Raw genomic sequence first — 24,691 nt, 5'->3', positions numbered from 1 at the left:
TATTAAATGGTTGCTTGCTTTATAAAAGAATAACCATTCTTGTATCGATTCAAATTACACATAAGTGTGTTCTTATTAAATTAAAACATAATTATACCAAATACGTATTTATATCTAACATTCATTTTAATTATACACTTAAAAATTCGCATTTAACTCTAAAAATATTTAAAAATTATAATTAGACCCTTCAAAAACTTAATACCGCTTTCCTTTTAGTCCATCATTCTCAAACTTATTAAAACCAAAGTTGTAATTCATCATCAAACAAATTAAAACAAAGCAAAATCATGAATGTAGTTTTTCACACAACAAGCTCGAAAGTTTCTATAAATAAGCAATACAAACTATAATTTTTAAAAGGTCTCGAATCAACGATGTTCCTCATTATCCTTATCCTTGTTTTCTGCAGCTACAAAGAATCAAATGAAAAACACAAAGCCACAGTTGTATTAATTTCAACACATTCTATTTTAATTTTCAATTGGAAAGAATGGTAATAAAATTATCTAAAACATATATAATTGATGTTGTAAATGGAACTTACCATTACCATATTTTGCTTGAAACATTCTTAGATGAGGATCCACTGGCAATCCCATGGCTTCATACGATGGATCGTACAATTTGTTCATGATAAATTTGGACCTGAGGATACAAGTTTCATCAAATATATAATATCCAAATATGTGGATTGTTGCTCTTAATTTTATATGCTTGAGTATACTCAAATCCAAGTGCAATCTAGAAACTTTTGGGTAGAACTGAAATATAAATTTTTGTAAGGTCAAAATGTAATTTTATTATATTTTAAAGAACTCAATGGAATTTTTTTCATTTGGGGCAGGGAAGTGCAATCTGACCATATATTTATTTATAATTTGAACAAATTTTAAGGGGCGGTATAATAATTTTTTTCATTTTTGGTCTTGCCCCTTAAATTGACATCAATATCATGTTTTACCAATTAATGTTGAATGCAATGATAATACACATTACATTCTCAAGAGGAGATGCTAATTCGAACCTTAAAGTCAACATTATCTGGAAGGATAGGCACAAAATACCGAACATGGACCATAAAATGAATGTGAATAATACTTAAAAATTAGTCTTGGGTTCTATCTCTGAACAACCTCTAAAGCTAATAGTAAATCTAGATGTTTAAAATTATTTATTTCATAATTTTAATCTAATTAACATAATATTTTATACTATTTTAGATAATATAAAATAAAATTTAATTATACAATAATTTAAATATTTCATTTTTAACGAAAATTAAAAGATAATTTTTTAAAAGATAATTTAAAAAAAACTAAATCATCTTAACATTTTCAACATTAAGTGATAAGTAAATATATCAAAACCATTTTTATTTAATATCGTTATCAAATACATTCAAAATTTTAATTCAATGAAATAAAAAATTACAATATTTATGAATCTTTAATTTATATGAAAATATAAATTTTGGTACAAATAAAAGAAAAAAAATTATTTGGGTACTATGAAGGTATAAGGAATTATTTAAAAAAAGTAATACTTCAAGATCTATTTTAATATTTTTAGTTTATATTAAATTATTTAAAAATTAATTTCATATCAAAATTTATATATTTTATAATTAAATTTAAATAGAAAAAGTAATTACTTAAATTATAATAAAATCCTTTCAAAATTATCAAAAATTACCTTAAACTAGACTCAATTCAGATCAATCTTTGTCTTATCAACACATTAACAAATCTAGATAAAATATAAAATAATATTTTACTTAATTTTTAATAAAGGGTATAGGGATTGTCCAATTTAATTGATATGCAACTAATGGATATTAAACACATAGGACGAAGTCAGAACTTTCTTTTAAGAGAGGTAACTAAGTTATAAATTTCTGGAAAAGTTAAAGTGTAATTTTATTAATATATTAATTTATATCTGCATAATTTTTAAAGGGACTATTTAGAAATTTCACCATATTACCTTGAACCAGAAGCACTAGGAAGACCAATATCTTGATGTTGATTGCCTTCCTTTAATGACATCCAATCCATAAAATGGAGATTTGGGTCTTCTTGCAAACTCGTTTTCATCTACAACACAAATATTTATTCATCAATAAATTAGATTAAGTAAGAAAACATTAAGGAAATTAATATAGCATTATACATACTTGTTGAATTGGCCTATCATGATCATTCATATGACAAGTATCTGATGCTATAGCTTGATTCAGCAGTGCTTGGAAGCCAAAACCATGTGGCCTTTGGAAGGACAAATAAAATTACTATATTAAATTTTATGAGACGAAAAATAACATCAATATTACACAAATACTCAGAGAATCGATTTATATATTTAAATATAAAATTGCTAAATAAAAAAAGGAAAAATTTAAGTTTTTAATACCCTAAATCTATAGTAGGCTCATGTGTATGAGGAAAAGGGTGCCTATTCATCCAATTTGTATCGGCCAAAGACGATCCACTCCAATTTCCTTGCTCACTCTATACAAATGAATAATGTAAAAAATGTCAAAAAGTATAGTATAAGGGTCTTTTATAAAATTTGACAAAAAAGATTGCAAGTTTGTAGTAAGTATACAAAATAAATAAATGAACCTGTATAGAAGAGAAATCCAAACGGAATTGTGGTGGAAGATTTGATGTTGGAAGATGGTAGCCATTGGATGCTCTAATGGTATTATTTTTCATCAAATTTCCACTTCCTTGAGTGGGTTCTTCTATTACTTGAGACCTAATTATTTACCAAAAACAAAATGTTATATCTTAAATCGAGCTCGAGTCGAGTATCGAGTTCTAAATTTTGAGTTCAACTCAAGCTCAAGCTTGGCAGTATTCAGGCTCAACTCAACTCAATTACACCCCTAGCCCTGGTTCTTACACTATTTTTATAGTTAAATAAGCCTTTAACCTATGATTTTTACCCACGAAATCCCTTAATTTTATTATTAAAGTAAAAATATTTTGTGAATTTGATGAGAAAAATATTTTGTGAATTTGATGAGAACAGTTTATAAAATAAAAATAAAACAATATTATTTTTTTAAATTGTTTTATACATAACACTTAATCACTCTTTTGAAAATTATGATTACTCTTTTAAATTTTATGTTGATGTTAAAGCGTATATAATGTCTATAGCATCAACAAGAAATTAAGATCGATAAGAGCTTGAAATTTAAAATATTTTTACTTTAAAATTAAAATCAAGAGATATAACGAGTAAAAATTAAAGGTAAGGGACTTATTTGACCACAAAAAATTTATGTGCTAATAGTTTAAGAGGTTTTTCTTAATATATTAGCATAAGATATATAATTTCAAGAAACTAAATTTACTAAATAGTTTTGCAAAAATAAATTAAAATAAGGGTAGCATAATTGGGATATTTAGAAATAAAAGACATACAGAAGTAATTGTTCAACAACATTGTTTTGCTCATGATTGTGTGATTGAATCCTTTCATCATGTGACCACTCCATTGCCTATCAAAATGTTAAGCAATACATACTTTAGTTAATAAATGAAAGGGAAAAAAAAAGAAAAATTTACTTTTGATATTGAAATTTTAAAATTTACTAATGTGCTTATAAAAGTTACCTTATTAAGATTATATTATTAAAGAAATTGATAAATTAACAAAGTAGAGACATGTCAATTACATAGATATTTTTTTTTAGTATAATTGCCAAACTCATTTTATTGAAGAATTCTTTTGTGCCAATTAAGTTTTAGCTTGATTGGCATCGACGTTATTGGTAGTGTAGGAGGACGTAGATACTAATGCGTTGAAGCACAATATCTTATTATTTAATGGTTGGGGAGGGGTTATAAATAATTCTAAGCATTGTATAAAAAAAGCAGATATGATAAGAACCTATTGAGATTAATATTTTAAAAAATTATTATTTTATAGAGCATCTTTGAACTTTATTAGGATAAAATTTTTTTTCGAGAATCAATTTCGAGTTGAACTGAATTTAGGAAAACTCAACCTCCCTTTGGAATACTTATAAGAAAATACTCCTATATACAGCATATAACTTTATGTAGGGTTTTATGTTACTTTCTATTGCATTATACGGAAAAACTCAAAAATATATTTTAGATTTTACTGTTATATTTTAATAAAATGCATAATAAATTGAAAACGTGACATATTAGTCAGGTCGGGGTTGGGTATTTTATTTACTTTTGGAGTTGGATTGAAACACATAAAATTATATTGAAATCGAAATCAGATCAATTTTAAAGTATCAAAACACTATATCGAGGTGGGCAAAAAATTACCTCCCCCACTATGTTGCCATCTTTAATACCAACTCTTAAAAAATTTATAAATCAATTAAAACGAAATCAAATTACATATAATATGATAGTGTAATAGATGATCAAAGTATTGTGATAATACCTTAGTACTTGAATTGTAAATTGAAGGGGAAATAATTGGTTGTTGCAAAGGCTGATTTGGGAGTGATGGATGGGTTGTGATGCTTTCAATTATCTCTGAAGATCTGATGGTACATAAACAATTAAAAATATGAACAAGAATAAATGAGATTTAATTAAGTAATTTTTATCAAAATATAAAATTAAGAATATAATTAATTTGCACCTTTGACCCATTGATGTTTGGGATTCATCAAGTTCTTGTTGAGTTCCATTGCTTTCTTCTGAGGAGGAGGATGAGTCTCCTGCATTTTCGCCCTCTTTTTCCATATGTTGATCCTAATGCATAATCATTGAGTCGAGTTAGATCAAGTTCGGTTCAATTAGATATTCAAAAAATTATCTTACTGTTTAAATATATTAAAATATTACAAAATGATACTAATATTTTTTATATTAAATGATAGTTTCAGTTGGATGAATAATGATATAGCTAACGAGGCAGGTAGAAGTCTTGACACTCTCAATTCTATAAACCCGTTTTGAGTTACGGGTTATTTGATCGAAAGATATGGTAAAATTGTAGGCCCCTTCAAAGTTTTTTACGTTTTAAAATTATTCATTTTTCATTTGACGGAGATTAATCATTTCAGGGTTTTTAACTATTTTAAAGGAAAAACAATTATTCACGCCATTAAATTAAATAAATAATATAACTTTAAAACTTATATAATCTAAACAACTACCCCTAACACTCATTGGCTCTACCGTGAAATAGATTGTAATAAAAAATCAGCAAGGATTTGTCCCAAACAAGTGATTAGATTTGTCGATTGAGTCTTAACTCGATTGATATCGGTACTGTTGTCATTGTAGGATAGTTCTAAGCATTGTACCAAAAAGAATAAATATGATCATTGAAATTTAAAAAGAAAAAAAAAGAAAAATCTTACAATTTTATTGTATAGTTTTCTTGAGTCACGAATAGGTCGACTTAATACATCTCGTTTCCTGCAAATATATAAAAAATACAAAAAAAAGAGGATATAAGTAAAATTTATTGAAAATCATCTATTAAAATAATTAAATTAACACATAACTTTTGCTTCCTAAATCTTGACTAAAATTACAAATGTAACACAAATGTAAACTAGATTATGAAAAAAACTAAAAATTATTTTTAAAAAAACATTATTCCTACCAATAGTTTTTCGACAAAAGATGGTTAATTCATTTTAGTGAATATGTAAAAATATATAAATAATGAAGGATGGTTCAATTATGGTAAAAACCTATTCATGATTTTGAATTAGTCCTAATTAGGATATAGAATTCAGGTTGGATTTTCTTTCCTTTTATTAAGATATAACTTTATGAAGAATCTTGGACTATGAAATTCAATGAATGATTAGTATTAGGGTTTGATTGAGTTTTATTTTTAAAAGTTTGAGCTCTAATAGATATAAGTAATTGGGATTTTGAGTTTGTTTACTTGATAAAAGGAAAAGGTTGATTCTGTTTTTTAATGTGTTGTTTGATAGATTTAAAAATTAAGTACTGAATTTAAGTTATTAAATATATTTAGTATATTACATACTTAAAATTAAGTATGAAATTTAATTAGATTGTTTGATAAATAATAAGTGAAAAGTAGCTCCTATTTAGTTATTATTTTTAACCCTTTTCAATGAAACATGCTTAAAATTTAAATCATTGAAAATATTAATTTTTTGCCGATTTAATTTTTTCAATGAGTTATCAAACAATGCCTTAATTATGATTAGTTTATCTCGAATCAGGATATTTTCAATATTAAGCAAAAAAGAAAGGTTAAACTAAAAAAAAATTGCTTAAACTCCGTAGCTACTCGAGTAGAAATTAGATTATTTGAATTTGACTCAATTGTTAACCCAAGCATTAGTTATCATGTTATGGGATACCCGTGCATGCATAGAGTGTTTCAATACTTCTAAGGGCCCCTTTAGAGGGGCGTTTATCTCTAGTACGGTGCATTTAGTTTTTTTTTTGTCTCACATTACAGTATCACTACAGTAACTAATCTCACGATTACCATTGTTTTTACACTAACGGCAAATAAACACACCGCCCATCCAAAGGGACCCTAAATCTATGTCCACCCTCATCTTGTACTACAACCCTACACATAGCACGACCTAGTTTACCCATGCATGTGTGGGGGTATTTGGACGTTTAAAGAGTGGGAAATTTTTGTTAATATTGATGGAGATACTTGTAACATGAAATCTTTAATTCATGGAAACATGCTTGTGTTAGCTTATTAGAGAGGTAAGATTTGTGGTTGCTTATTGGTGATGTGGTTTACTCAATATGGAAAGCTCCTCGGAGGACTTAGTCTCATCAAAAGGGGATGTTATGGTAACTCCAAAGATGCAAAATTTGAAAGCTAGTGCAAAGCTATGGGAATGGTGGGAAAGAGAAGCATCATATAGAAAGCAACATAATTTCATTGTATTAGTGATTGATTCGGCTTGGAAGGAGCATAGGGCTAGGAAGCTAGAAAATTCATTTAAGAGTTAAAAAAAGTTAAATTCTTTCATTTAACCAAGGGGATGCCAAAGCCTCTGACTATCCCCTTGCAGCTACACTTTTTCCTAGAGCTTTAGGAGTGTCAAACATTAATGATGGCCTTGACAAAATTAGAAATTTATTAAATAAGAATGGGAGGCTAACTCTTGGTTCAAAGGTGGTGTGGTTAGGAGGAAAGAGAATTACTCAAAGAAGAATAAATAATGTGTCAATCATTAAAAGTGAGTTGAGTGTTAGAAGAAATTAGGGGGAATTATTAGATCATAATGAGTAAATTAAGCTAATTGAGAAAGCATTTTAAGTCCCTTCAAATGGTGATGTGGTCCCGATTAATATTGAATTCGCGTGACTCATCAATTCTCATCGTGTCGTTGTCCTTGGCCACATCTATGGTTGTCACTTAGATGGAGAATTGTAGGGAGCAATCCGAGGACCTTCTTCACCAATTTTGTATTGGAATACTCCTCTCCAAGAGTCAATTCGTGGTTAGAGATCACATAATTTTGCATGAAAGTTAAACAATGTTTCATCTACTCACATTCTGAAGGTCTCAAACCTAATTGTTAGCATCTGAAGTTTAGAATGCTTAAGAGTGAAAGTTGGTTGATGTGCTATCTTTAAGCCTCTCTAGCAATGATGCACTTGGATAGCTGTAGCGACATAAAAATGTTTAGATTTGGTCGCTAATTGTGGCGATTTATTGAAAACTTGAAAACTGAAGTTTGATTTTAAAATAAAGAGGGAGTCGCCACCGATCCTTTTTCCTAGGTGTGATCGGACACCTATTAGATTTATTTTTTAAAACAAAAGGAAGGCCGAGTTTAGGTCTACGTCAAAAGTCCAGAGAAAAATAAGGTCCGGGAGTCGGTTACGCGCGGGGAAGGTATTAGCACCCTCGCGATGCCCAAAATTGGTATCTTATAAACACGTGTTGTCTTGATTTTCAAAAATGCGAGTTCAATGTAATATTTAGTCGTGATGCGATTGAAAAGACGAAAAAGTTTAGTTTTTATTTTTTTTGGTTTTTTAGAAGGGTGTTCCGTCTTTAGCACGAGCCGACAAATTCCACCCAACATAGCGATGAAATCTACGACTTAATGTTAAATCGGCGCGTTGCTTTATTTATTGAAATTAATTAAAACATAAGAAAAAAATATTTCTAAAGTGAGAATTTAAAAATAGATAAACGACGCAAACAATGATATCATTAATGAAAAATTTTAACATGAAATACTAGAAATTATTATAACAATAATAATGACATTTGCAAAAAAAGAAAATAAAAACAAATCATGTACTAATAATAAGAAAAAATGATATATTTGGTAATAATAATATAAAATAATATGTACATAAAAGATACTTCATATATATGCATATAATAATAATAATAATAATAATAATAATAATATCTACAATAAAAGAAAATATTAGGAAATGTACAAAAATATATATATAAAATATTTACAATAATGATGTAAATAAACAACATATAAAATATTTGAAATAACATATAAATGAAACATTTTAAAAAAGGTTAATAAATAAATTAAATAGATTTAGGACATGGCTAAAACAAATTAAAATTCGGGATATAAAAGTATAAATATTGGATAGTTAATTAGGGATCAAAACGAAAACCAAACAAGATTTGAGGGCCAAATTTAAAAAAATAAAAGAAGATAGAAAATGGGGGTTAATTGAATGAGGTTGCGAGAGAGGAGGATTAAACGCATAAATTTCCCTTTTAGGGAAAGTGCACAGACCCCACCCACCAAACAAAATAGTGCCGTTTCAACACCATTATTTAAAAACAAAGATTTTTTTTTTTGTGTTTCATTTTCAACCCCCAATCTTAAAAAAACAAAAAAACTTCCATGCTCTCTCCCCCTCCCCCTTTTTCTTTCTGTCGATTGGGTTCCTTAGAGACCCGCCCTACCGCCAACGACGACAGTGAAGGAGCGCAACCTAGGCACGCCTACTTTAAAATTTTTTATGTTTCTTTGTTAAAAAAAGGTTTTCTTGAAAAAAGAAAAGGAAAAAAAAATGAATAAATATGAAAAAAACAAGGTAAGCAGAGAACAAAAAGAAGAAAAAAGGAAAAAAAAAGAACAAAACTAAACCTCTTGAACCTTCCTTCTCTTTTTTTGTTTTCGTATCCGTTTTTATTTCCAATATCTGTGTTACAATCTTTCTTTTAAAAAAAATAAACCCCCATTTTTACAACATTTTTGAATGGCTTTTTATAGCCATCTTTTACAAGTTTTTTTATTACTTTTGCCATATTTTCCCGTCTTGCTTGTTTGCTCTGTTTTTGCAGGGTATGGGGGTTACTGGTGGAGCAGGTGATGGTGGCTGGTGTCAGAGGAAAGTGGGGAGGTGGCTAGGGTTTTTTTCTTTGCTGGAAAATGTTTAGTAGGTTAGTTTAGGTGGGCTGTTGGTTTAGATTGGGTTTGATGATGTTGGGCTGATGAAATTGGGGTGGGTATTTGGTTGTATTTGTGCCAAAATTGGCCTACAACAGCTGCCCCTCTTTGCTCATTATCATGTAACGGGAATAGAGCAAAGACATAATGAAAGGCCAATTTCGCCCGATCTTGCCAATTGTTGACTTCTTTGGCGCTCTTCTTTTCCGGATAGTCTCTTACTAGTCCATCGCATCTTGTAGCTTTGGTTCAGTTCATTGCATCTTCTGATATGGGCCTTGTAGCTTCAATCTACTTCAATGTAGTTTCAAGGATATGAGATTTGTGGCTTCCATCTGCTTCACTGTAACTTCAGAAGGATAAGATCTACAGCTTCAATCTTCTCTTCTATTGCTTCCGTGAGATAAGGTTTTGGTCTTCTCTTCTGCCACTTCAGAAAGGCAAGATCTGATATCCTCGACCAGCTCCACTGCAACTTCAGGGAGACAAAATCTGGTGGCTTCAATCGGCTCCAATCTTTGTTCTTTACTCGGTGTGTGATCCTGAGCTCAACTCATTTCTCGCAATATGAATTGACTTTTAAAAACTAGACATTAAAAACAAAAATTGAAAAATAGCTCAGCACGTGAGCAAAGGCTCAACTCACTTCTCGCAATATGAGTTGATTTTTGAAAACAGAATTTGCCAAATAGATTTTGGAAATACCTTGGCATGTGACCCGAGGCTCAACTCACCTCTCGTAATATGAGTTGATTTTTGAAAAGCATAAATTGAAAAAACATTAATTGAAAATACCTCAGCGTGCCTCGAGGCTCAACTCACCTCTCGCAATATGAGTTGATTTTGACGAACAGAAATTGAAAAATAGAAATTGAAAAGACCTCAGCATGTGAGCCGAGGCTCAACTCACCTCTCACGATATGAGTTGATTTTTGACAAACAGAAATTGAAATTACCTCAGCGTGTCCTGAGGCTTAACTCACCTCTCACAATATGAGTTGATTTTTTTGAAGAGCAGAAATTGGAAAGCAGAAATCGAAAATACCTCAGTGTGCCCTGAGGCTCAACTCACCTCTCGCAATATGAGTTGATTTTTTTTTGACAAACATAAATTGAAATTACCTCAGCGTGTCCTGAGGCTCAACTCACCTCTCACAATATGAGTTGATTTTTTTGAAAAGCAGAAATTGAAAAGCATAAATTGAAAATACCTCAGCATGCCCTGAGGCTCAACTCACCTCTCGCAATATGAGCTGATTTTTGAAAAACATAAATTGAAGAAAACAGAAATTGAAATTACCTCAGCATGTCCTGAGGCTCAACTCACCTCTCGCAATATGAGTTGATTTTTGAAAAACAGAAATAAAACATCAGAATACCAAAACATGTAATTTGGTGGAATTCATGTGTCTTTTCAGCTATCATCACATCCTCTTACTCTACTGGAGTACCTGTATATGTCATGCATGATGTCATCATGATATGCACATGTTTGACTTAAATGCATTTATGCCTACATGATTATGATATGAGCTTTAGGCATGTCTGTCATATATCCCTTTTTCGTCACGATTTTTGATGATCTGTGTTCATTGTTTCAACTCTTGACTTTCTCTTCAGGTTCTGTACCCGTCCTCAAGCTTCACGAATAATCCGTATTTCCCAGATATCACTCTTTTGCCCCTGGTTGAGTTTTTGTCCTTGCGTTGAGGCTCTTGTACTTATCAAATTCTTACCCGGGTAATGCTTAACATTTCTTTTGTTTAGAGTATGTCATTTTACTATTTATCATGTAAATGGACCACATAATGAGATGCATGAAAAAAATGGTCAGGTAGGGACAAAAGGATACCTCGCATTTATTCATTTCAAATGTAGTAAACAAAGAAAGTTAACCAATAATAGTAAAAAAGTGTCATAAAGAGAAAAGGGATTGCATTCAACGAATACAAATGCTCTAGATATTCAATGCATGAACTTTTTCACGTTTCTCAATCAAGAATCTTTTCGAGCATGGCTTCTTGCGTAGAAGATTTCGAGCTTTCAGAAATGCTTCAAATACTGTAGTCTCACTATTTGACCCACCGTTCAAAACGCCTTGTTCTTTAAGCCCGGGTTTGCTTCATTAGAATGCCCTTTCGAGTTTTCATCATAATCTTTTGTGTTTAATTAAGACGCCCTTTTCGGGTTTTCACCTTGATCCCTTTTTTCTCTCTTTTTTTTTTAAGATGCCCTTTTCGGGTTTTCATCTTGGTTTCCTTTTTCAAGCATAATATTTCTTTACAGCATCTGAGTTCACTGGACTCGGTAACTCCTTCCCATCCATCTCGGTGAGAATCAAAGCTCCACCCGAGAATGCCTTCTTTACGACGTATGGTCCTTCCCAATTCGGTGCCCATTTTCCTCGCAGGTCTCTTTGTATTGGGAAAATCTTTCTCAGCACGAGTTCTCCTTCTTGGAATTCTCTTGGCCGTATTTTCTTGTCATGAGCCGCGATCATTCTCTTCTGGTACATTTGTCCATGACAAATTGCCTTTAGACGTTTTTCTTTGATGAGGTTTAACTGGTCATATCGAGCTCAAACCCATTCTGCTTCCTCTAATTTTGACTCCATTAAGACTCGTAGAGAGGGGATCTCAACTTCGATAGGTAGCACAGCTTCCAATGCATAGACCAGAGAGAAAGGAGTTGCCCCCGTAGATGTCCGTACAGATGTGCGATATGCATACAAAGCAAATGGTAGCTTCTTGTGCTAGTCTTTATATGTCTCAGTCATTTTCCCAATAATCTTCTTAATATTCTTGTTGGCCGTTTCAACTGCTCCATTCATCTTTGGGCGATAGGGCGAGGAGTTATGATGCTTTATTTGGAATTGCTCACACACTTCTTTCATCATCTTGTTGTTCAAATTTAAGGCGTTATCTGAAATGATTCTTTTAGGCAAACTATATCGAAAAATGATTTCCTTTTTCAAAAACCTGCAAACCGCAGTCTTCATCACATTGGCAAACGATGCAGCTTCTATCCGTTTTGTGAAGTAATCAATGACCACAAAAATGAACCGGTGTCCATTGGAAGCTTTTGGGGAAATTGGCCCTATAACATCCATGCCCCACATAGAAAAAGGCCACGGAGAAGTCATGACGTGAAGGGCAAATGGGCTACATGAATTTTATCACCATAAATTTGACATTTGTGGCATTTTCGTGCGAAATTAATGCAGTCGCTTTCTATCGACAGCTAGTAATATCCGAGTCTTATAATCTTCCTGGCCATAGTGAAACCATTGGCATGTGTCCCGCAAATTCCTTCATGGACATCTTTAAGTATTTTTCTGGCTTCAACTGTATCCACGCATCTCAAGAGTACCTGATCTTTTCCTCTTTTGTATAGGATGTCCCCATCAAGAATAAATTCCGCTGCCATTCTTCTGATTGTTCTTCTGTCGTTCACATTTGCTTGCTCGGGATACCTTTGATTCTTGATGTATTCTAAGATATCATGGAACCATGACTGCCCATCTGGCTCTTTCTCAATGCTGAAACAATGTGCAGGGGTTTCATATATGCTCATTTGAAGAGGCATTATTTCTGTTTCTCTGTTTGCTTTAAACATTGAAGCCAAAGTGGCCAGGGCATCAGCTAACTGGTTTTTTTCTCGTGGAAAGTAATTAAAAGTTATTTCTTTGAATTCTTTAATCAACCCTTGTAGCACCCCAAACCCGGCCCAGAAGTTATGGCCGGATCCGGCATGCCACATCAAAACGAAAAAAAAAATTTCCATTCTAAGTCCAGAAAATCGTACTTGATGTTCAAAGATTAATTCATTAAGGGTTAAAGTGAAAGGAAGTCATGCACCGGTAGGAAACCGAAAAGAGGTGGTGAGTCCATCTGATTTGCTAATACCAAGCTCCTTCGGATCCAATCCTAGACATGCATACCGCCATTGCCACACCTTAACGTCATGGATATTTCTAGGAAACCGATTTGATTAAGTCATTTTAGGAAAAGTGATTAATTTTGGAAAATGCTTTCATTGCGGAAGCTTTCCTTGTTGTCGTGTTATTTTGAAATCAACTGTTGTTTTTGAAAACGCGCCCTAAAGCTATCCAATTTCAACAGTTAAAATAAATATTATCTATCTTAAAACATATAAAAACCATCAAAAATAAATAAGCGGCCTTATTACATTTAAAAGCCCAAAACCTCAAATGTAATTAAAAGGATGTCCAGTTCACCAGAAGAAAATCAAACTTTCAGAACGGGTGGCCACTCCGAATTCCCTCACAGCTCCAAGCCCACTATGGTTGGGGATTTCCTGCGTGGATGAAAATAAAAGGGTGAGTTTGGGGAAACTCAGTGTGTAAGGAAAACCCATTCAAAGCCCAAGTCAGCTCAAGCCTATTGGGCCTAAGCCCATTCAGTAATAAATGGTCTTGGGCCGAGCCCTTTTCAGATTATAATAAACCGGGCCTTAGCCCTTATTTAGATAACAGATGGCCCATAGGCCCATTTCAAAATACATGCAACATCGGTAAACATATGCAAGCCCATTTGGGTAATAGTGGTTGGGCGAGCCCTTTTCAGATTACAATAAACCGGGCCGAGCCCCTTATTCATATAACAAGATGGCCCATAGGCCCATTTCAAAATACATGCAACATCAGTAAACATATGCAAGCCCATTTGGGGAGACTACTCAACCCACCAACCACTACACTCCACCCGTACCAGCCATACACTCCATGTGGGGAATAGCTCAACCCACCCAGCCCAACACTCCACATTCTTGACCTTCTTTGCTCGGTTATCATAAATTGAGGCAAAGCCTCCAAGACGTGGACAAGCCACTTTTAGTACTTCCTCCGTCAATATCCCAATCCCATGCATCGATAATAACAACATGGCATGCGATAAATAACAACAATCAAACATGCATTTAGGTCAATTTAACCCTAGGGGTATTTGGTAATTTTGCACCTAGGGGTATAACAATAATTTTCCATACATAGGGGTATTATAGTAATTTAGCTGCTTTTAGGGTTTTTCATGCATATTCCTACTTTTCACGTACTAACAGAATCACGTACCGAGGGTTCTTACCGAATTGGGCCCGTTGGCCCATCATTCCAATTTTGACCCATTAAGCCCAAAAATATCGAGGGCACAGAAATCATGCACTTTGCAGTCCAAATTTTGCAGCTTACCAAAAACATTAATCGATTTACCTCACGAGCATTTGCACACTCGCAAATCTACAAAATACCGGTTTTCGGCATTTCGGCTTTTCGACTTTTGCTGATCTAGACTAAGAAAGAGGGTGTTAGTTACACACTTGTTTGCGACGATATGCTGACGAGATCCACACACGAACCGCCTACAATTGGATTACTAACACGTTAATCTAACTATTCAAATACAAACTACGTATTAACCCCTTACAATATTCGGCCAACCACACCTACAGATCATAGTAAGCTTATAAGAAATCAATAAGCAACTCATTAACAAATTTTTGTCAATGTTTACCACATAATCATAATTTCACTGCAAGCTGTCTTCCTGAGCAACAGTCACTAAATCATTTATAACCGGAGCTACGAAACTCCAAATCAAGTTCCATTAATTTTCCCTGAAAATAGACTCATATATATTCTATCCATAAAATTTTCAGAATTTTTGGTTTAGCCAATCAATACCAGAAATTTCTCAAAGTTTCCCATGTTTCACTGTTTGACTAATCTGACCACCCTTCATTACAAATCAAATTTCTCATTGTACAGAATTCGAAATATGTTCTTGTTTATTTCATTATAAACTAGACTCAATAAGCTTTAATTACATAATTTATTCAGCTTCTAATTCATCTCCCACAATTTATGGTGATTTTCCAAAGTCACGTTACTGCTGCTGTCCCAAGCAGATTTATTACCAAATCACTCTTTCATACACCTACCTTGCATGCATGTTATTTAAACACGTATATCACCAATCAATCATCACATATCTATGATTTTTACTTAAACATAATCTCCATTTCATCATTTTAAAGCTCATGTTAGCTGATTTTTCCCTTTAGCATCTAAGGCACATGCATGCTCATTTGTTTGGCTCAACTTCACATATCTTCCATTTTTCATCAAAACAACATGAAACAACAACCATTTCCTTCATTTTAATTCATGACTAAATGCTCACAACACAACTAAAAATCAAAATATACTTCAAGAGTTAAGGTAGAATCAAGAAGAACTCATGAACCTCAAAATAGAAGCAAGGTACCAAGAACTTACCTTCAATTTTCCTCCTCCTAATGACCGAATACTCAAGAGCTTTCTCCTCTCCTTTCTCTTCTCTAACTTTCAGCTATGATGAACAAAGATGGACAAAACTTTGTTCTTTTCACCCTTTTCTTTTAATAAAACTTCATATTTCATCCATTTAATTCTTTAATACAAAAGACATGAAATTCTTATCATGAAACATTTACCTAACTCATTATCATGAAACATTTACCTAACCCATTATCATGGAACATTTACCTAACCTATTATCATGAAACATTTACCTAACCTATTATCAATTTGTATCAATTTGTACCATAAATTATGGATATCAAGTGCACATTTTGTCTACAACAACATGATGGCTAGCCACTTCATGTAAAATGGGAGGTTTGTCATGCAAATCCTCCTATTTTGCACTCCTATTTATTTGGCCACTTCAATTTAGCCTATAGCATTTTCAAACATTTTCACATAGGTTCTATTTCGTAATTTCACCCCCTTTTTCTTATGGAACAAAAATTAACTAAAATTGCCGGGTTCTATCTTAAGCTTGGGCCTTCTAGAGGCCCACTAACATAATTAAACCTATGCCAACATTTACAGAATTCCCAAAAATTGGGGCGTTACAACTCTACCCTCCTTAAAGAAATTTCGTCCTCGAAATTTACCTGATCCAAACAGAAGAGGGTATTATTAATGCATCGTCTCTTCTGGCTCCTAAACTCAGAAGTTTCCCCTTCCTTAACTTGTTGAAAACGAGCGACCAAAGACTCATTGTTCAACTATTTTTTTTTCCTTAATATGATCCACCCAGGTTGGCCTCACTTGCAACTCAGCCAACAGACTTCCATCATCAGACAGACTCAGACGAGGAAACATTGCTCTCAGATCAGATATAGCTCTACGACTTAGAGCATCGGCTACCACATTAGCCTTGCCTAGGTGATACTCGATCGAACAGTCATAATCCTTAAGTAACTCAATCCATCTCCTTTGCCTAAGGTTTAGCTCCTTCTGAGTCAACAAATACTTAAGACTCTTATGGTCAGTGTATTTACACATTTCTCCGTACAAGTAATGTCTCCAAATCTTAAGTGTAAATATCACTGCTACCAACTCTAAATCATGAAACAGATAGTTCCCCTCATAAGGCTTAAGCTGTCGTGATGCATATGCAACCACCTTACCTTCTTGCATTAACACACAGCCCAAACCCACGTGTGATGCGTCACTGTACACACTAAAATCCTTCCCAAACTCCGGCTGAATTAACACAGGTGCTTCAGTCAGAACTTTCTTCAACTTCTCAAAAGCTTCCTGCTGCTTCTCAGTCCATACAAACGATACTCCCTTCCTTATGAGTTTTGTCAGAGGTGCTGCCATCACAGAAAAACCTTCCACAAACCTTCTGTAGTATCCTGCCAGTCCTAGAAAACTCCGTATTTCTGACACTGACCTAGGCGGCTTCCACTCCAAAATCACTTCAATTTTTCGAGGGTCCACTTAATCCCCTCAGCAGAGACCGCATGTCCTAAGAAGGTTACCTCCCTCAACCAAAGTTCAGACTTGCTGAACTTCACAAAGAGTTCCTTCTCCCTTAACACTTGGAGCACTATACGGATATGCTCATTATGTTTCGTTTCAGTTTCAGAATATACCAAGATATCGTTAATAAAGACGACTACGAACTGATAAAAAAATGGTTGGAACACACGATTCATCAGATCCATAAATGCTGCAGGAGCGTTCGTCAGTCCAAATGGCATAACCAGAAATTCGTAATGACCATACCGAGTCCTGAATGTTGTCTTATGGATATCTGCCTCCTTGACTCTTAACTGATGATATCCAGATCGAAGGTCGATCTTGGAAAATACAGAAGCTCCTCTAAGCTGGTCGAACAGATCGTCAATCCTTGGCAGTGGATACTTATTCTTAATCGTCAATTTGTTCAACTGGCAATAATCAATGCACATCCACATCATACCATCCTTCTTTTTCATGAATAGCACCGGTGCTCCCCATGGAGACACGCTTGGCCTAATGAAGCCCCTATCCAACAACTCTTGAATTTATGCCTTTAACTCTACCAACTCCTTCGGTGCCATTCTATACGGTGTGATAGACACTGGTGCCGTTCCAGGCAATAAGTCGATTCCAATCTCCACTTCTCGGTTCGAAGGCAATCTTGGAAGCTCCTCCGAAAAAACATCTTGGAACTCCTTTACGGTCCTAACCTTATCCACTGTCAGTCCCTCCTCTTCCGACTGACTTACAAATGCAAAATAGGCCTCACAACCTTTCTGACTCCACTTCTCGGCTCTTAATGCCGACACCACATTGGACAAATAATCCCTTTGCTCACCTATCACCATAACCTCCTCATCCTTTGTGGTCCTTAACACCATTCGTTTAGCAGCACAATCCAGTGGTCGCTTTATGCTTAACAAGCCAGTCCATTCCCAAAATGAGATCAAACTCTCGAACAGTAACTCCATCAAATCTCCAGGAAAATCATACCTTGAGTTTCTAAGGGTACATCCTATCTGCTTTGTCTACCCTAACCGAAAGTGACCCAAAGGACTTAGTACAGATACCCCACTCACAATCTCCTCAGACCAGTCCAAGTTGTCCATAATCCGTTCTGTGGCCTCCAACCAATATTTCGCCACATTCGGGCTATACCGAACACGCCCTAAAAATCTCGCTCGTTATTCAAGTCGTTCGAAATAGATCCCGAACTCCATTACCCGTACTTGCCCCGGCAACCCTTTTCAGAACACGAAGCATTGCCTGTGACAGGGCATCATCCCCGGCACTGCGGTCATGAGACTCTAACTCTATTGCCAGTGGTACCGGTGCATCCACCGCCGGCATATGTCTCGAAGACGAAGATCTCGTTCGAGCACTTCCTCGACCCCGTCCACGGCCTCTTGTACTCATATCGTATTATCTTGATTACGAATTTTTATGCATCAATTAATATTCCAGTGTTTATTACAAATGTTTTATGAATCAGACAGTAGTTCAGAGTTTGTTTTCGCAGAATCGAAGTCTAGCTACAGTTTCAATCTCTTATCAGATTTTCCTATGGTTTCAGTATCATCCTATCTAAAATGTCCTAGTAGGGTTTCAGTATAAACAGATAATTCAGGAAAATATTCAGAAAAATTCAGAATACTTACAGACTTGAGCCGGAGATTCGGAATGCCACCTTTTAAAGATCTAAATTTTAAAAATCAAGTTTTTCGCATTCTTTATAAAATTTTCGCTTTCAAAAATCTTTGTTTTTGTAAACCCATTCCACAGCTGAGTTGTTGTAACTGGGCTCTGATACCACTAAATGTAGCACCCCAAACCCGGCCCAGAAGTTATGGCCGGATCCGACATGCCACATCAAAACGTAAAAAAAAAATTTCCATTCTAAGTCTAGAAAATCGTACTTGATGTTCAAAAGATTAATTCATTAAGGGTTAAAGTGAAAGGAAGCTGTGCACCAGGTAGGAAACCGGAAAAGAGGTGGTGAGTCCATCGGACTGCTTAAGTACCAAGCTCCCTTCGGATCCAATCCTAGACATGCATACCGCCATTGCCACACCTTAACGTCATGGATATTTCTAGGAAACCGATTTGATTAAGTCATTTTTAGGAAAAGTGATTAATTTTGGAAAATGCTTTCATTGCGGAAGCTTTCCTTGTTGTCGTGTTATTTTGAAATCAACTGTTGTTTTTGAAAGCGCCTAAAGCTATCCAATTTCAACAGTTAAAATAAATATTATCTATCTTAATAAAACATATAAAACCATCAAAATAAATAAGCGGCCTTATTACATTTAAAAGCCCAAAACCTCAAACGTAATTAAAAGGATGTCCAGTTCACGGAAGAAAATCAAACTTTCGAGCGGTGGCCACTCCGAATTCCCTCACGACTCCAAGCCCACTATGGTTGGGGATTTCTGCGTGGATGAAAATAAAAGGGGTGAGTTTGGGAAACTCGGTGTGTAAGGAAAACCCATTCAAAGCCCAAGTCACTCAAGCCTATTGGGCCTAAGCCCATTCAGTGCAGTGGTCTTGGGCGAGCCCTTTTCAGATTACAATAAACGGGCCTTAGCCCTTATTTAGATAATGATGATGGCCCATAGGCCCATTTCAAAATACATGCAACATCGGTAAACATATGCAAGCCCATTTGGGTAACAGTGGTCTTGGGCGAGCCCTTTTCAGATTACAATAAAGCGGGCCTTAGCCCTTATTCATATAACAAGATGGCCCATAGGCCCATTTCAAAATACATGCAACATCGGTAAACATATGCAAGCCCATTTGGGAGACTACTCAACCCACCAACCACTACACTCCACCGTACCAGCCATACACTCCATGTGGGGAATAGCTCAACCCACCCAAATTTAACACTCCACGATTCTTGACTTTGCTGCTCAATTATCGATAAATTGAGGCAAAGCCTCCAAGACGTGGACAAGCCACTTTCAGTACTTCCTCGTCAATATCCCAATCCCATGCATCAGATAATAACAACATGGCATGCGATAAATAACAACAATCAAACATGCATTTAGGTCAATTTAACCCTAGGGGTATTTGGTAATTTTGCACCTAGGGGTATAACAAGTAATTTTCCATACATAGGGGTATTATAGTAATTTAGCTGCTTTTAGGGTTTTTCATGCATATTCCTACTTTTCACGTACTAATGAATCACGCATCGAGGGTTCTTACCGAATTGGGCAGATTGGCCCATCATTCCAATTTTGGCCCATTAAGCCCAAAAATATCGAGGCACGTAAATCATGCACTTTGCAGTCCAAATTTTGCAGCTTACCAAAAACATTAATCGATTTACCTCACGAGCATTCGCACACTGCAAATCTACAAAATACCGGTTTTCGGCATTTCGCTTTTCGACTTTTCTTTGATCTAGACTAAGAAAGAGGGTGTTAGTTACACACATTTGCGACGATATCTTGACGAGATCCACACACGAACCGCCTACAATTGGATTACTAACACGTTAATCTAACTATTCAAATACAAACTACGTATTAACCCCTTACAATATTCGGCCAACCACACCTACAGATCATAGTAAGCTTATAAGAAATCAATAAGCAACTCATTAACAAATTTTTGTCAATGTTTACCACATAATCATAATTTCACTGCAAGCTGTCTTCCTGAGCAACAGTAACTAAATCATTTATAACCGGAGCTACAAAACTCCAAATCAAGTTCCGTTAATTTTCCCTGAAAATAGACTCATTTATCTTCTATCCATAAAATTTTCAGAATTTTTGGTTTAGCCAATCAATACCAGAAATTTCTCAAAGTTTCCCATGTTTCACTGTTTGACTAATCTGACCACCCTTCATTACGAATCAAATTTCTCATTGTACAGAATTCGAAATATGTTCTTGTTTATTTCATTATAAACTAGACTCAATAAGCTTTAATTACATAATTTATTCAGCTTCTAATTCATCTCCCACAATTTATGGTGATTTTCCAAAGTCACGTTACTGCTGCTGTCCCAAGCAGATTTATTACCAAATCACTCTTTCATACACCTACCTTGCATGCATGTTATTTAAACATGTATATCACCAATCAATCATCACATATTTATGATTTTTACTTAAGCATAATCTCCATTTCATCATTTTAAAGCACATGTTAGCTGATTTTTCCCTTTAGCATCTAAGGCACATGCATGCTCATTTGTTTGGCTCAACTTCACATATCTTCCATTTTTCATCAAAACAACATGAAACAACAACCATTTCCTTCATTTTAATTCATGACTAAATGCTCACAACACAACTAAAAATCAAAATATACTTCAAGAGTTAAGGTAGAATCAAGAAGAACTCATGAACCTCAAAATAGAAGCAAGGTACCAAGAACTTACCTTCAATTTTCCTCCTCCTAATGACCGAATACTCAAGAGCTTTCTCCTCTCCTTTCTCTTCTCTAACTTTCAGCTATGATGATCAAAGATGGACAAAACTTTGTTCTTTTCACCCCTTTTTCTTTTAATAAAACTTCATATTTCATCCATTTAATTCTTTAATACAAAAGACATGAAATTCTTATCATGAAACATTTACCTAACCCATTATCATGAAACATTTACCTAACCCATTATCATGGAACATTTACCTAACCTATTATCATGAAACATTTACCTAACCTATTATCAATTTGTATCAATTTGTACCATAAATTATGGATATCAAGTGCACATTTTGTCTACAACAACATGATGGCTAGCCACTTCATGTAAAATGGGAGGTTTGTCATGCAAATCCTCCTATTTTGCACTCCTATTTATTTGGCCACTTCAATTTAGCCTATAACATTTTCAAACATTTTCACATAGGTTCTATTTCGTAATTTCACCCCCTTTTTCTTATGGAACAAAAATTAACTAAAATTACCGGGTTCTATCTTAAGCTTGGGCCTTCTAGAGGTCCACTAACATAATTAAACCTATGCCAACATTCACAGAATTCCCGAAAATTGGGGCGTTACAACCCTGCCACGAGATCACTGTATTTGACTAATTTTGAATCCCTCACTTCCCAATCTCCACAGATCTGATAAATCACTAATACTGAGTCTCCGTATACCTCTAAAGTTTGGATGTTTTGTTCAATTGCTGCACGAAGTCCCATGATACAAGCTTCATATTCTGCTATATTATTGGTACAGAAGAAATTCAGCTTGGCAGTGAACGGATAATGGTTCCCTTCTTGTGATACTAAGACTGCTCCAATCCCATGCCCCAATGCATTCGATGCACCGTCAAAGCTCATCCTCCATGACTTTTCTTTTGATGACTCACATTCTTTTTCTGTAATGCACATTAAGTCTTCATCTGGGAAATCAAATTTCAATGGCTCGTATTCCTTCGTTGTTCGAGTTGCTAAGAAGTCAGCTATTGCACTCCCTTTTATCGACTTTTGGCTCACATAGATAATGTCATATTCTGATAGTAAGATTTGCCATCGTGCCATTCTTCCTGAGAGTGTGGGTGATTCCATCATGTACCTTATTGGGTCAAACTTTGAAATTAGCCATGTCGTATGATACAACATATATTGCCTGAGTCTTCGAGCTACCCAAACCAGAGCGCAGCAGTAATCTATGGACGAATACTTTGCCTCATATTCAGTAAACTTTTTGCTGAGGTAGTAGATCACCTTTTTTTTCTTTCCTGACTCGTCGTGTTGCCCCAGTACGTAACCCATTGAATTCTCGAACACAGTCAAATACAATATCAATGGTCTTCCCGGCATTGGCGGTACTAGCACTGGAGGATTAGACAAATACTGTTTTATCTTGTCAAAAGCCACTTGGCACTCCTCGTTCCATTCTCCGGGATTATGTTTTCGAAGGAGTCGAAAGATTAGGTCGCATTGGTTGGTAAGTTGAGCGATAAATCGGGCGATGTAGTTTAACCTCCCTAAAAATCCTCTGACTTCCTTCGGCGTGCGCGGAGGTGGTAACTCTTGAATAGCTTTTATTTTATCTGGATCAACCTCGATACCTCTTTCACTGACAATGAAGCCCAGCAATTTTCCCGAGGTAGCCCCAAACGTACATTTGGCCGGATTGAGCTTTAGTTGGAATTTTCTCAGTCTGTCGAACAATTTCTTCAGGTTCACTACATGCTCTTCTTCCCCTCGAGATTTAGCAATCATATCGTCTACGTAGACCTCTATTTCTTTATGCATCATGTCATGGAATAACGTCACCATAGCCCTCTGATATATTGCCCCAGCATTCTTTAACCCAAATGGCATTACCTTGTAGCAGAATGTTCCCCACATTGTTACGAAGGTAGTTTTCTCCATATCCTCAGGGGCCATCTTGATCTGATTATACCCCAAGAATCCGTCCATGAAAGAAAACAATGAATGTTTTGCTGTGTTATCCACCAACGTATCAATGTGTGGTAAGGGAAAATTATCTTTAGGACTTGCTCAATTCAGGTCACGATAATCCACACACATTTGCACTTTGCCGTCTTTCTTTGGTACCGGGACTATGTTAGCCACCCATTCTGGATATTTGGAGGCTTATAGGAAACCAGCATCAAATTGCTTCTTGACTTCCTCTTTTATCTTCAACAACATCTCAGGTCTCATCCGTCTTAGCTTTTGTTGAATGGGCTTGTATTCTGGCTTTAATGGGAGCTTATAGACCGTTACATCTTCTTCCAATCCTGGCATGTCCTGATATGACCATGCGAATACATCTTTGTACTCGCGGAGCAAAGCAATCAAATTATGCCTGCTGCCCCCTGAAATAGAAGTCCCAATCTTCACTTCTTGCTTCCTTTCTTCAGTTCCCAGATTTATTGTTTCAACAGATTCTTGATGAGGCAAAATCTGTTTATCCTCTTGTTCCACCATTCTTAGCAAGTCAGGAGACGAGACATAGTCTTCAGCATTTTCTTCGACTTCAAATTCTCCTAAACAAATAGCCTTCTCAAAATCGATTTCAGAACTCGTAACGGGTTTGTTCATGCTGTTGATATCTGAGCACCTAAAAGTTGAATGGAAAAGGAAACTATAGAGGGGCATCTAAGTATTGAAATCAACAAACTGAATGTTATGGTATGACGTGAGACAATTGTAAAGATAGGCTATAAAATGATTATAGAATTAGTGATAATGCGAAAAAATCGTGACAAAATGCATCTTCATTGATATTCATTTAAATGATAAAGAGTGAATGCAAGCTCTTACAAAAAGAATTATGTTATATCTAAGGACATAACAGAATGTTAACGTTTGAGCATTACTCTGAAGACTTATAAACTACAAGAAGATCCTGGGCAGTCCAATTGTTCAACATGAAACCCGGGGGACAAGGGCGTATCTTTGAGACGTCTTTACTCGGGTCAGCTCCTTTGTCAATGACATTTATACTGATATTCTGAAAACCCTCTTCGATCATTGACATTGTGCTTT

The 24,691-nt window shown here is 34.9% G+C and overlaps 1 protein-coding gene and 1 long non-coding RNA gene across 2 annotated transcripts; both read right to left on the bottom strand.

The window, feature by feature from the left end:
• Positions 1–235: 235 nt before the first annotated feature.
• Positions 236–5,645, bottom strand: LOC108472145 (uncharacterized). Its single transcript, XM_017773659.2, has 11 exons — positions 5,617–5,645; positions 5,369–5,426; positions 4,642–4,754; positions 4,438–4,540; positions 3,435–3,511; positions 2,625–2,760; positions 2,413–2,510; positions 2,177–2,267; positions 1,987–2,096; positions 548–648; positions 236–412 (listed from the first exon to the last, which is right to left on the bottom strand). The coding sequence occupies exons 3-11, from the start codon at positions 4,743–4,745 to the stop codon at positions 372–374; spliced, it is 861 nt and encodes a 286-aa protein (XP_017629148.1). The 5' UTR covers positions 4,746–4,754; positions 5,369–5,426; positions 5,617–5,645; the 3' UTR covers positions 236–371.
• A 7,843-nt stretch (positions 5,646–13,488) lies between these two features.
• LOC128284068 (uncharacterized) lies at positions 13,489–21,790 on the bottom strand. Its single transcript, XR_008274383.1, has 3 exons — positions 21,622–21,790; positions 14,512–14,785; positions 13,489–13,726 (listed from the first exon to the last, which is right to left on the bottom strand). It is a non-coding gene; the product is annotated as an uncharacterized LOC128284068 (long non-coding RNA).
• Between the last annotated feature and the right edge of the window lie 2,901 nt (positions 21,791–24,691).

Source organism: Gossypium arboreum, chromosome 11 (genome assembly GCF_025698485.1).
Source record: "Gossypium arboreum isolate Shixiya-1 chromosome 11, ASM2569848v2, whole genome shotgun sequence".
Taxonomy (NCBI): domain Eukaryota; kingdom Viridiplantae; phylum Streptophyta; class Magnoliopsida; order Malvales; family Malvaceae; genus Gossypium; species Gossypium arboreum.
Note: the sequence above shows the minus strand (reverse complement) of the source record. Positions and strands in the feature narration are given on the sequence as shown.

Bases quoted from the DNA above. Each gene is read 5' to 3' on its own strand.
- LOC108472145 (XM_017773659.2), bottom strand. From the start codon at position 4,745: ATGGAAAAAGAGGGCGAAAATGCAGGAGACTCATCCTCCTCCTCAGAA. The intron at 649-1,986 runs GTAATATGGTGA...TTGTATCCTCAG, and splicing joins CCTAGTGCTTCTGGTTCAAG to GTCCAAATTTATCATGAACA. The intron at 413-547 runs GTAAGTTCCATT...GATTCTTTGTAG, and splicing joins TCAAGCAAAATATGGTAATG to CTGCAGAAAACAAGGATAAG.